Source organism: Mytilus edulis, chromosome 12 (assembly GCF_963676685.1).
Source record: "Mytilus edulis chromosome 12, xbMytEdul2.2, whole genome shotgun sequence".
Lineage (NCBI taxonomy): Eukaryota > Metazoa > Mollusca > Bivalvia > Mytilida > Mytilidae > Mytilus > Mytilus edulis.
The window spans coordinates 75,605,589-75,618,667 of record NC_092355.1 but is presented as its reverse complement, the minus strand read 5'-3'; the positions used below and the strand labels follow the sequence as shown (position 1 = coordinate 75,618,667).

The 13,079-nt window shown below is 31.3% G+C and overlaps 1 protein-coding gene across 6 annotated transcripts; it reads left to right on the top strand.

Moving 5' to 3' along the window:
* The first annotated feature begins 2,031 nt into the window (after positions 1-2,031).
* On the top strand, positions 2,032-10,917 carry LOC139499127 (uncharacterized). Of its 6 annotated transcripts, XM_071287812.1 has the most exons (9): positions 2,032-2,277; positions 2,827-2,988; positions 4,149-4,252; positions 5,171-5,351; positions 5,788-5,935; positions 7,434-7,576; positions 8,104-8,234; positions 8,671-8,722; positions 9,406-10,917. In XM_071287812.1, the coding sequence occupies exons 5-9, from the start codon at positions 5,879-5,881 to the stop codon at positions 9,440-9,442; spliced, it is 420 nt and encodes a 139-aa protein (XP_071143913.1). In that variant the 5' UTR covers positions 2,032-2,277; positions 2,827-2,988; positions 4,149-4,252; positions 5,171-5,351; positions 5,788-5,878; the 3' UTR covers positions 9,443-10,917. The 6 variants fall into 6 exon arrangements, with proteins under 6 accessions (XP_071143913.1, XP_071143915.1, XP_071143916.1 ...); XM_071287814.1 differs by lacking the exon at positions 4,149-4,252; XM_071287815.1 differs by lacking the exon at positions 5,788-5,935.
* The last annotated feature ends 2,162 nt before the right edge of the window (positions 10,918-13,079 follow it).

Here is a 13,079-nt window from a genome sequence, read left to right as displayed (position 1 = left end):
GACCAATAGCTATCACGAAGGTCCCCATGTAGTTTTCTTGCTACTTTTGGTAATTGTTAAAAATCATGTGGAGCTTATTTTTCACGGTCACTCAAATTCAGAAGTCATGAACCCATTACCGGTATGACTGGTTTGCAGCAACGACAAAACGAGTAGTACGGGTAAAAGGGCCCGGTTATGTAAAAGGTTAAAAAGATTTGTAAAGCAAACGTTGTCAAATGAAAAGGTTTTTAATTACTTTATCTAGCAAATCCATGCTATGCAACATGCATCTTTCGAGTTTAAATAGAAACCGGAAATGCGGATATTTCAATTTGATTGTAAACTACAAAATGAATTTGGAACTACGATACAATATTTCTTTGCAGGAAATATTAAAGGGGCACTAGCTACGAGATATATAAAAAATCTAAAGTTTGATTTTTTTGGTTCAATCAATAATGAAAGTGAAATAGTGAAATAACAATTTGCTTTTTGCAGCCAAAAAGGTTAAATTTTGTCAAATTACGCTAAGAAACATTGATAATTAGTAATTCACTTGCAAGTGAATGAGTCGACCTCTTTAAATCTGTATTCATGTGAACTTCAATTTAACCCCATGCTAGAGATTGACAACGCATGCATTGTACGTGTACTGGTTATTTAAAGAAAAAGAATGTCAACAATAAAAGTGAAACTACGGTAAATCATTTGATTATTAATTCGATGCACATAAAATCATTCATATACGGTTAAAAGCAATGAGAACCATCTATTTTTAATCTATAAAATAAAATCAAACACACCTATAAAAATCTAATTGCAGGTGTTGTTTTAATCTTTTCATATCTTTATTTATGTTTACATCGCTTATATGGTCATATCAGGTCAAATCGATAGTTAATTAGATGGCGTCTGGACTAAAATACACACGAAACGAATCTAAATATTATCTACCCCATGCTCTGTTAACTGTTTATTTTAGACTTTTGATAGTTTGGATAAATGTTTTACATAGTTATAAATCAAATATGAGAATTTGAGTCAAATCGGTGACCATGAATTTGACAGCTAGTGCCCCTTTAAAAGTTTTTACTTTTTAACTTTTAAAGTAATTCTATATTATCGTTACAATACCGCAGTACTCGAGTTATTTGCAATGAAATAATAATAACTGTTTTACGTCTTATTTTGTACTTCTTAAAAAGGGGGATGCTGATAGCGTAACTAAGTCAAAATAAAAGCATGTGATAGTCCGTTCGCCCTATTTTCATGTATGATATGTATATGATACATTAATGAACGAGATATATATATTTTATATCCATTAAAATTAAATACAGAATACTTGCTAAATTTATATAAATTAAATAAAATTCTTGGCTGCATTGTTACACTTTAATTTATAATTAAATTCTGAGAAACTTATTTCCTAGTAAGGTAATTGCATACAGATACAAACTTAGTCATCAATGAATTGTCATGTCATGGTTTCTTTTATACACATTAAACATGCCACCAAGGACCTATACATACAATTTATGTTATTAACACATCATGGACCATAATAAAACAGAAGACCTATGTAGCTATTATCAACACATCATGGGCTCTTAAACTACAATGAAACAGAAGACCATGGATCAATTAGACACACCATAATCTCTTTTATACATATAACCCATGAGACCATGGACTTATAATTAACACATCTATTAACACATGAGACCATAGACATAATTCATGTTATTAACACATCATGGACTCTTATACCACAATAAAGATAGACCCTGGACCAATTAGACTCAAAAACATGCCATGGTCTCATATTACGCATATTACACATGAGACCAAGGACCTATTCATGTACATGCTATATATCTGTCACAGGGTTTCCCCTGGGTCAATTATTTTTTTCGCCACCTCTTTCGCCAAAACAATATGTTTTTCGCCACTTTATTATTTTTTTCGCCAAGTAACATAAATATATTTTTCCTGTTGTGCCCTTTTAAAATAGATGTATTAATGTATTAATATTTATGGTTAGTGAAATGAGTCTTTTTAGTTGAAGGGAAAACCAAGTGGCATATTGTAATTAGAGCTGTTAAACCATAGTTTTATGATACTGATACAGTGCTTGTTTTTCAGAGGCAGACAAAACTCCAGATCAGGCTGCAGACAATAATATTGTATCAATACCATACTCTTCTGTGCTGGAAACTAACGTCTATGATTTGCATGTTGGCATCATGAGAACTCCGATATCCAAATCAGCTAAACCAATCACTTCTCTATCTAGTATGACACAATTTATTTTTATGTATTTTCTTTTTTTTAATATTAATAATGTATGGTTTTCATTGTTATATCCTTGTAACTTGAAAACATTTTTAAATAGCACATTTTTAATGGTTTACCATTATAACTTACATGACTTACTGATAGGATGTTATAACTTTCTATTTAACCTCGATAAAGGGGGATATGATGCAGCTTATTGGCTTGCCTGTTTTCATGACATTTTTTGCACTTGGTTGCAGTTTATATACATTCTAGGATTGAAAGCCTTTGGCTTAGAAAACATCAGCATAATGACCCATATCTTTTCCCTTTGGTATTTAATCCTTTGTAATGTTTTGCCTATATTTCTGATATTTACATATTTCTTTTTAAGATAAAGGCTCTTTGGGTTTAATTGTTCTTTTAGAATTGGTCTATTCCATGGGCATAATCTTTTGATAGACAGTGTTACAAATAATACTCATTATTTTACTTATCTTTTACACCATCAACTTTTGTAGTCACATCAATCAGTCGTAATGCAAATTGCTATTGAATATCTTTTAGTATATAAATGGTACTGAAGAAGAATGTGTAGAAACTGTCAACCATGATCCAATAGAGCCTTAGAAAATATGAGAAGGGGACAAGGAAATGCAGGAGACGGATGAAGAACAAGGGGGCATAATTTTTCAAGACAGGACAGGAGAAAGGGCAAGAACCAGAGGGGTAAACACATGTTCGATATGAAGATAATTCAATACAGGTTGTTTTTTTATGTCTGTCTAGGTTAAGGAACTTTTATTTTTTCATAAATAATTAAAGTTATTCATTGTATGTATTTCAAAGAGACCAAATGATATAGTAGTTAACAACAGTTCACTTTTCTATCTCCAACAATGAGCAAAACCCATTACACTTATCCAGCCATGCAAGTCCCTGAAATGACAAATGATCAACATAAAATTCCTGTACAAAACAATATACAAATATGATATCAGAAGACAACCAATGAATTACACTGGATTTGTCCTTTTTTTCTGTTGTACTAATAGGAGAAATAGAGGTAATATCGAAATAAAAAAAGTACTTAATTACATAAATCGCTTAAATTTTTTAATTATTTGGTTTGTGTACAGCTTATTTGAAAACAATAATAAAAAATATAGGTCACCGATGAGTTAAAAAAGATATTTCAGTTTTATTGCCAAAAAATGCATTTTTGCATCAAAGGGAGATTATTTGGAGCTTTTTCAATGAAATAGATATTTTAAAAGTCATCTGGGGCCAAACTTAATCAATTTTTTATGCCCCACCTACGATAGTAGAGGGGCATTATGTTTTCTGGTCTGTGCGTTCGTCCGTCCGTCTGTCTGTCTGTCTGTTCGTCCGTTCGTCCGTCTGTCCCGCTCCAGGTTAAAGTTTTTGGTCAAGGTAGTTTTTGATGAAGTTGAAGTCCAATCGACTTCAAACTTAGTACACATGTTCCCTATGATATGATCTTTCTAATTTTAATGCCAAATTAGAGTTTTTACCCCAATTTCACGGTCCACTGGACATGGAAAAGGATAGTGCGAGTGGGGCATTCGTGTACTGAGGACACATTCTTGTTTTTATTAAATTTTGTACCATATCATAAAGTTATAACTAATAGTGTAATAAATAAAATTTGTAATGAGAAAGACAAATGTTTATTTTTTCTCTTAACCAAATACAGTCGTAACATTTCTTAGCGAAACGTGATCGGTTTTATAGAATATTTCAGATGAGATCATAGTTTAATAATTCAAACCCAATTTCATAGAAATTTCGTGATGACGACCCCTTGATTATCTTTAAAGTTAACCTGGTCATACTTTAATTTAGTTTCTTTTTTGGGGGGTTTACAGTTAGATGGACGGATAGATCATGATCTTGAAGGGAATTTGGTAATACCCTAAGATGATGTTGTGAAGCTGTTACCTCATCATATAGCCGAATGTTTATTCAGAAGGTATATATTGTATCACAATAAAGGAGTATTTCTAAACAGATTGGTTTCCTAATGTCATCTTAAATGTAAGTAGTGGGTACCAAACGACAATTTAAAATTTTGATCTGAATTGTTGTTACGCTATATGACACACGACGTGTTAAAACATACTGATTTGCTCACATACAATTTTGAATATGGTTGACCAAAGTTCATCAAATGACAATAATAAGAAATTATAATGTATATCCTTTTCACGTATAAATTTTTGTACCCGCGAGCCTCCTTAAGTGTTAAATTTTTATCCTTTTAGAATAAGTTTATTTAATAATTGATAACTTTACTCAGAGCAAACTTATTGTTTAAAGCTTGGTTAACAACATGATACAGAAAATCTAATGAACTGTCAAATTATTTTTAAAGAAGTCTTTAACTGTTACAGCAACAGGAGATATCTGTACAGAAAAAAGAAGCTGTAAATTGGCCATTTAAAACATAAATGTTGGGTACATGCAAAAAAAAATACCATTAACACAAAACAAATGATTGATTGATTGAAAAATTGTTGCTAAACATCCAGTGGTGAATATTTCATGCATGTTCAGGATGACATAATAAATTACAAATATATTAAAGGAAATATGTCTGAAATGTTTTTATGTCCCACCTACGATAGTAGAGGGGCATTATGTTTTCTGGTCTGTGCGTCCTTCCATCCGTCTGTTCGTTTGTTCGTCTGTCCATCCATCCCTTCATCTAGTAGGCATATAATTTGAGATGATAACATGCATGTAACTGCAGATTTTAAAATAATTTTTCATAGCCTTCATTAAATCATGCATTAAGATAGAACTACATCCTTGTTTATTTTGCTTTGTTTATAGTTAATATTCTTTGGAAATCGGGTAATATTATAGAGATGTCTTTTTTTTTTTTTAGGTATAAAGACTGTATACCACTTTCCATAGGGGAATGAACAGCTTACCAGTTCACAGCAAATGAAAGTTGCATTTATAATGCAGTGTCCATTATCCTCTATAGAAATGAAGATACGGCTGTGGTACTGAAGCTGGCTGAAGTGTTGAAAATGGTGGATAATATGGTACCATTTCCAAAATATGTAAGAATACAATATATATTTTTTTTATTTTCCTTTATTTTATACCCTTCTATTACAGATAGAAAATAGAATTGTTTGTTGCTCCTTCATAAATCTTATGACTGGAAACATTAGTTCTCTTAAATTGTTAAATCATATAAAGCAAGTATAAAATTCAACATTAAGACCTGTTTATTTAAAAATATTTATAATTGCAATTTACAATCCATTCATATGATCACAATCTGGTGCTTCAATCAATTTCACTATAATGTAGTATGATAAAAGAGTAGCACATAAGTATACAAATGTAAACCAAAAGGATATGCATAAAAAAATTATGTAAATCACAGATTACCATTAAGGGGTTATCTATGCTTGGCAATATTAATTTTTTTTTTTTTGCCTATAGAAAGGTATATTTATTCTTATGGTATTATTGTAATATTTCTCTAAGATTGTAGAAGAATTCAAAGAGAAAACTGACCTGTGGGTTAAATCTACCCTGCAGCAGGTGATTGCAGCCTCAACAGCAGAGGAAGTAGAGTATGGATGCAGAAAAGAGCTGGTCTCGACTATTCAATATCCATACAGGGACCCGAATAGTATAAAGTTTCTCAAAATAATTTTTATGATTTAAAAGTTTAAAAAATATATTAATATGAAAATGAGGAAATGTGGTATGATTTCCAATGAGATTACTCTCCACAAGAGACAAAATTACACATTTATTTAACACACATTATTTAACAACTACAGGTCCCAGCCTAATCTTCAACATTAAGTACAGTCCATATTGCATAATGGGCTATAAAAGCTCCAAAATGACAAATCTAAAACCATTCAAACAAGAAAACTTACAGCCTGATTTATGTACAAAATAATGAATTAAAAATGCACATATTTCCTTAAAACAAATAGTTATAGTTCTGTTCTGTATATGATTACTGGTCAACTTCTTTTGTCAAGCCTTCGACTTCAGTCGAAAAAGCGAGACTAAGCGATCCTACAATCCGTCGTCGTCGGCGGCGTCCACAAATATTCACTCTGTGGTTAAAGTTTTTGAAATTTTAATAACTTTCTTAAACTATACTGAATTTCTACCAAACTTGGACAGAAGCTTGTTTATGATCATAAGAAAGTATCCAGAAGTAAATTTTGTAAAAATAAAATTCTATTTTTTCCGTATTTTACTTATAAATGGACTTAGTTTTTCTGAGAGGAAACATAACATTCACTCTGTGGTTAAAGTTTTTAAATTTAAATAACTTTCATAAACTATCCTTGATTTGTACCAAACTTGGACAGAAGCTTGTTTATGATCATAAGATAGTATCAAGAAGAAAATTTTGTGAAAATAAATTTCCACTTTTCCGTATTTTACTTATAAATGGACTTAGTTTTTCTGCGAGGAAACATTACATTCACTCTGTGGTTAAAGTTTTTAAAATTTTAATAACTTTCATAAACTATCCTTGATTTGTACCAAACTTGGACAGAAGCTTGTTTATGATCATAAGATAGAATCAAGAAGAAAATTTTGTAAAAATAAATTTCCACTTCTCCGTATTTTACTTATAAATGGACTTAGATTTTTTGCCAGAAACAAAACATTCACTCTGTGGTTTAAGTTTTTAAAATTTTTATAATGTTCTTAAACTATCCTGGATTTCTACCAAACTTTGACAAAATCTTGTTTCTGATCATAAGATATTATTCAGAAGTAAATTTTGTAAAAAAAAATTTCACTTTTTCTGTATTTTACTTATAAATGGACTTAGTTTTTCTTCCAGTTAACATTACATACAGTCTGCAGTTAAAGTTTATAAAACATTTATTAGATTCATAAACTATCCTGGATTTTTTATCAAACTTGGAAGCTTCTTTCAATCAAAAGACAGTATCGAGAGGGAAATTTTTATTGATGTTTTTCCTCATTTTTGTTGAGTCTGTGATTAACAGCAAAAGTAGGTGGGACACTGGGTTCCGTGGAACCCTTACAAATTTTATTGATGATCAATGCATGAAATAGTAGACCAAGTATTCTGTTTTTAATTTTGCTACCTATGTGTATTATCTATAGCTTTGTTATTTTTGTTTCAGCTGTTTCCCATTGTTTTCATGTCCAATACAACAGCACTGCAAAAAATACCAGCAGTGCAGCAGCTGATCCTGCCACCATTGACATCCTCAGCTAGACCATCATCTTTACACTTGGTTTTGATGCCTACCAAGCCAAGACATATGTAAGATATAAAAGGTGTAGGCCTCACTTTATCCTGCAATCAGCTAACTATTGTACAAATAACAGGTACAAACATAGTTTTTTGCTTTATTTGTATATTTTGGAAAAGTATCAAATCTATTTGTACTCGCTACGATGCAGATATCCACTCAAAATATATCATGCTAACACTTTCTATGTTTTTAATTTGTTTCTTTTTTTACAAGCATCGCTCACATTGTTAACACATACATTTATAGTGTGTGGAATGGCAATTCCATTATAAAGGTTGATGTAAAGTCTGATTTTCGTATTCCTTAGGAGTGACTAAAAAATATTTCATATTCTGAGGAGTTCAGCAAATTATCTAAAGAATTTTTTAAAAAAATTATCTGACTTGAATTCAACATAAATACATTTAAGTTTACATCACAAAGCATTTTGAAGTAAAATGTAATAAATTTATGGACACTGAAATGCATTTTTGTTTTTATTTTTGAATTTAGTTATACTTTTATAATATATTTTTTTATTATTTTCTTCATACAGCTCTGCATCTATCAACTCTATCTACAATGAGGTTCCAGATGTCTGCTCATTGGGACCTTATGGAAGCAGTATTGAGGATTGTGTGCTTTTTTGCCCTTCAGTTATGCTGTTTTCTGGACAGCCATCACAAGGTTATAACCCCAGGCTGGGTGGAATGTACCATTTGTGGACAGTTGGTTCATGATACATGCATGGGTGTCACTGCAGCAACCTTTAGCTTGCAGGATGATTTACCATGTGGATGTGATTGCCTGCAAAAAGGAGAGTTTTAACAGAAAAGATTGAAACTACCTAGCTCTCGTTAAAAAACTCTCCCTTTATCCAGTCTAATTTACCCAAATATAAAATTCTGTGTTTTCAATACTTAGTACTTCATTTCTATGGAAATTTTACCAAAATATTTCTATAAGTTTTTTCTATATTTTTGTTGATTGTAAGTTTATTTTTATGTACACCATTTAGAGATAAGTCTTAGGCTATTGGAACAGTATTTTGTATTGTGTTAGCTACAATGATCTATAATGTATTTAACATTGCATACTTGTAATATTATTTTTTTTATTTCAGCATTGAATACTACACAAATTTGCAGGTTAAAGACCTTGATATGGATTTCGATGTGAGTGAAAGAACAAACATATATTAAATAATGCTGACTCAGATCACTACAAATGAACACTAAAATGAGAAGAAACACAAGTTATACAAATATTATGTATTTTGTTTTTGTTGTAAATAGCCAAAACATGATTTCTTCTTTGAACAGTATGCCATACTTTTTGTTTTACAGTTCTTCTGGTGATGAAATATTATATTAAGGTGGTACCAAAGCCCTTGGCTAAAATTGATTTGGATTGTTTAATTTCTATAAATTTTGACAAAATGTTTACTTTGAGCCTTTGACCAAAATAAAAAAAAAATCAAAAAAACATGAACCACACAATTTATTGGAAAAAACTCAATAGATTTACAGCAGTTTGACACACATAAAATTTGATCATTCAAAAGTTTAATATTTAACATCAATAAATAGTGATTTAAACATTCAGCTGATTTAACAGAGTTATCTCCCAGTTGTGTTATGTACCACATTAAAAGGGCATTGTCATGGTCCACAGAGTACTGATTTCATATGAAATTTCAATATAAGAAAATTCTGTTGACCTGTAAACTTCTAGTATCATTCATGTAGATCAAGAGGAATACATGTTGAAATGTGAAATTGGTATATAGATTGAATTATAGTGAAAAAGTTTTCAAACTGATTCAAATGATTTAACATTTTGTTCTTATTAATTTTAGGTTTATATACAAGTTCTATGTTAAAAAGAAGAAGTAAACAAGCCTATGGCTGAACTGGTTCTCATGAGACATAAACCAACTGACCACTGTCAATCATCTCATGTTGACAACTTTATATCATTCCATGTTGATCACTGCATATCATTGTGACATCCATTTTCATTTTTTTCATCTTCAAAAAACGTTTATCTCTAGATGTTTGTAGCAAAACCTGTTGACTAAATCTATATTTAAAGTGGCAACCCATATATTTATATTTGTTTTATGATATATAATCTCTTATATCAACTTTTTAGCTCACCTGGCCTAAAGGGCCAATTGAGCTTTTCTCATCACTTGTAGTCTGTCGTCATTAACTTTAATAAAAATCTTCTCCTCTGAAACTACTGGGCAAAATTTAACCAAACTTAGCCACAATCATCATTGGGGTATCTCGTTTCAAAAATGTGTCCGGTGACAGGGCAAACCAACCAGATGGCTGCCACCGCTAAAGATAGAACATAGGGCAAAATGTAGATTTTGGCTTGTATTTCTGAAACCAAAGCATGTAGAGCAAATCTGAAAAGGGGTAAAATTGTTTATCAGATTAAGATCTATCTGCTAAGAAATTTTCAGATGAAGCGGACAACCCTTTGTTGGGTTGCTGCCCCCGAATTGGTAATTTTAAGGAAATTTTTCCGTTTTTGGTTATTATCTTGAATATTATTATAGATGGAGATAATCTGTAAACAGCAATAATTTTCAGCAAAGTAAGATCTACAAAAAAGTCAAATGATCAAAATGGTCAACTGACCCCTTAAGGAGTTATTGCCAATTTTTAACAATTTTCATCAATTTTGTCAATTTTGTCAATTATTACAAAATGAGTTAACTCCTGGGACAAGTTCATTATAGATATAGTCAGCAGCAAAAATGTTCAGTAAAGTAAGATCTATAAACACATCACCAAAACACAAATTTGTCATGAATTCATCTGTGTCCTACGTTTATTATATGCACATAGACCAAGGTGAGCGACACAGGCTCTCAAGAGCCTCTAGTTTATTTGCAAATATTAATCCTAAAAATGATTTTCATATTTATCTCACAAAACATTTTGGGAACTCAGTAATTGATAACATATCTTTGATATATTTTTTCATTATATTATTATTGAAAATATAATTGTTAAAACTCTTGGCTATAAAATTAAAATATTAATCCTTAATAGCTAAAAATGATGCTCTAATTTATCACAAAAAAACTTTTTTGGAACTCAATAATTGATAACATATATATGACTTATGTTTTCATTATATTATAATTGAAAATATAATTGTTAAAACACTTGACTATGAAATTATGTAATTATCTTAATTCAGCATGGAAAACGAGATGTCAAATTATTACTTAACATTGTATCATTTATGTTGTTTTCTGCTATTTATTATTGTGTCATATATGTAATATATGTTTTGATTGCAATGGCATGTAAATTTATTTTTGCAAATAAACTTATTCATTCATATTCAATTATATAGATTTTAGTATATGAAAACTTCCGTTACAAGACAAAGTCATGGTATATGTGCATTTAAATTGAAGCTTTAAACAAGGATGTTTGCTGTCATTGTAAGGTTGAACTTTGTCATAAGCTTAAAATGTTTTCTCTTTTTTATTCCTATGAATTGTTTATACCCTTCTAATAAATTTAGGAAGATGTGGTGTAAATGCCAATGAGACCATTTTCCATCTAAATAACAATTTATAAAAGTAAACCATTATAGGTCAAGGTATGGCCTTCAACATGGAGCCTTGGCTCAATGTGAACAACCAGCTATAAATGGCTAAAAAAATTACTGTATCTGTAACTCATTGGTGTTTAAACGGTGTATAGAGTTTATACCAATCAAATAACTCTGTCTCACTGATGTATGAACATTTTATCTTGCCCCTATAAACTACCGGTACATGGTGACTAGGTATATTTGATATAGGTTGTCCTAAAAGATATAGGATTAGTTACCTTATGGGGAAAGTAAGGAGTTGCTTCCCTTTCAAAACAAAAAAGATGCTATCACCCTTCATATGTACAAAACAGTGTTGGGGTAAAATCTGAAAGGATTCAACAGACGAAGAAATAGTTGAGAAAAGGTTGTCTCATTGGTGTATGAATGTTATAACGGGTTTATACCCGAGTATCTGTGTCTCATTGGTATATCAACCTTATATAGGCTTTATACCCACTGAATAACTGTCTCATTGGTATATATGGTTTATACCTATATAATAACTGTCTTGATGGTATGTGTGTTTTAATGTCCAGCTATCCTCTCTGGATATTGCGGACTGATATACCTATTTACAGATTTGGGTCTGTGTCATTTGGCTTTCATCATACTCCAACTGCCATGTTGTGGCTAGTACGGATTATCAGGCCGTTCTGCCAAGATGTCTGCTTGCATTGCCTCTTGGGATTCTATTCTTACGGGCTATGTATGTGGTGGAGTGCACGGTAGGTCTGGGTTGTTGATGTCTTATTGGTGTATTAACGTTTTATATGGAATATATCCATCAAATGACCATGTCTCATTGATGAATAACCGTTTTATAGGATATATATCCATCGAAAACTGTCTTATTGGTGTATGAAAGTTTTATAGGGTTTAAACGCATCGAATAAATGTGTATGATTGGTATATGGACGTTGCTTAGGGTATATACCCATCGAATAACAGTGTCTCTTTGATGTATGAAAGTTTTATAGGGTATATACTCATCGAATAACAGTCTCAGTGGTGTATGAAAGTTTTATAGAGTATAAACACATCAAGTAAATGTGTCTCATTGGTGTATGTACGTTATGTAGGGTTTATACCCGTCAAATAACTGTGTCTCATTGGTGCATGTACGTCATATAGGGTTTTATACCCATTGAATAAGTGTCTCATTGATGTATAAACGTTTTATAGGGTATATACCCATCGAATAAATAGGTCTCCGTGGTGTATGACCGTTATATAGGGTTTATACCCATCGAATAAATGTGTCTCATTGATATATGAACAATATATAGGGTTTATACCTATAAAATAAATGTGTCTCATTGCTTTATTTAGGGTTTATACCCATCGAATAAATGTGTCTCATTCATAAATGTGTCTCAGTGGTGTATAACGTTTTCTAGGGTATATATCCATCGAATAACTGTGTCTCATTGGTGTATGAATGTTTTACAGGGTATAAACACATCGAAACGCTGTGTCCCATTGGTGTATGAACGATATATAGGGTTGATACCTATCGAATAAATGTGTCTTTTGGGTGTATGAACGATATATAGAGTTTATACCCATTGAATAAATGTGTCTCATTGGTGTATGTAAGTTATATAGGGTTAATACCCATCGAATAACTGTCTCTCATTGGCGTATGTAGGGTTAATACCCATCGAATAACTGTCTCTCATTGGCGTATGTACGTTATATAGGGTTTTTTACCCATTGAATAAGTGTCTCATTTGTGTATAAACGTTTTATAGGGTATATATCCATCGAATAACTGTGTCTCATTGGTGTATGAATGTTTTATAGGGTATAAACACATCGAAACACTGTGTCCCATCGGTGTATGAACGATATACAGGGTTGATACCTATCGAATAAATGTGTCCCATTGGTGTATGACCGTTATAT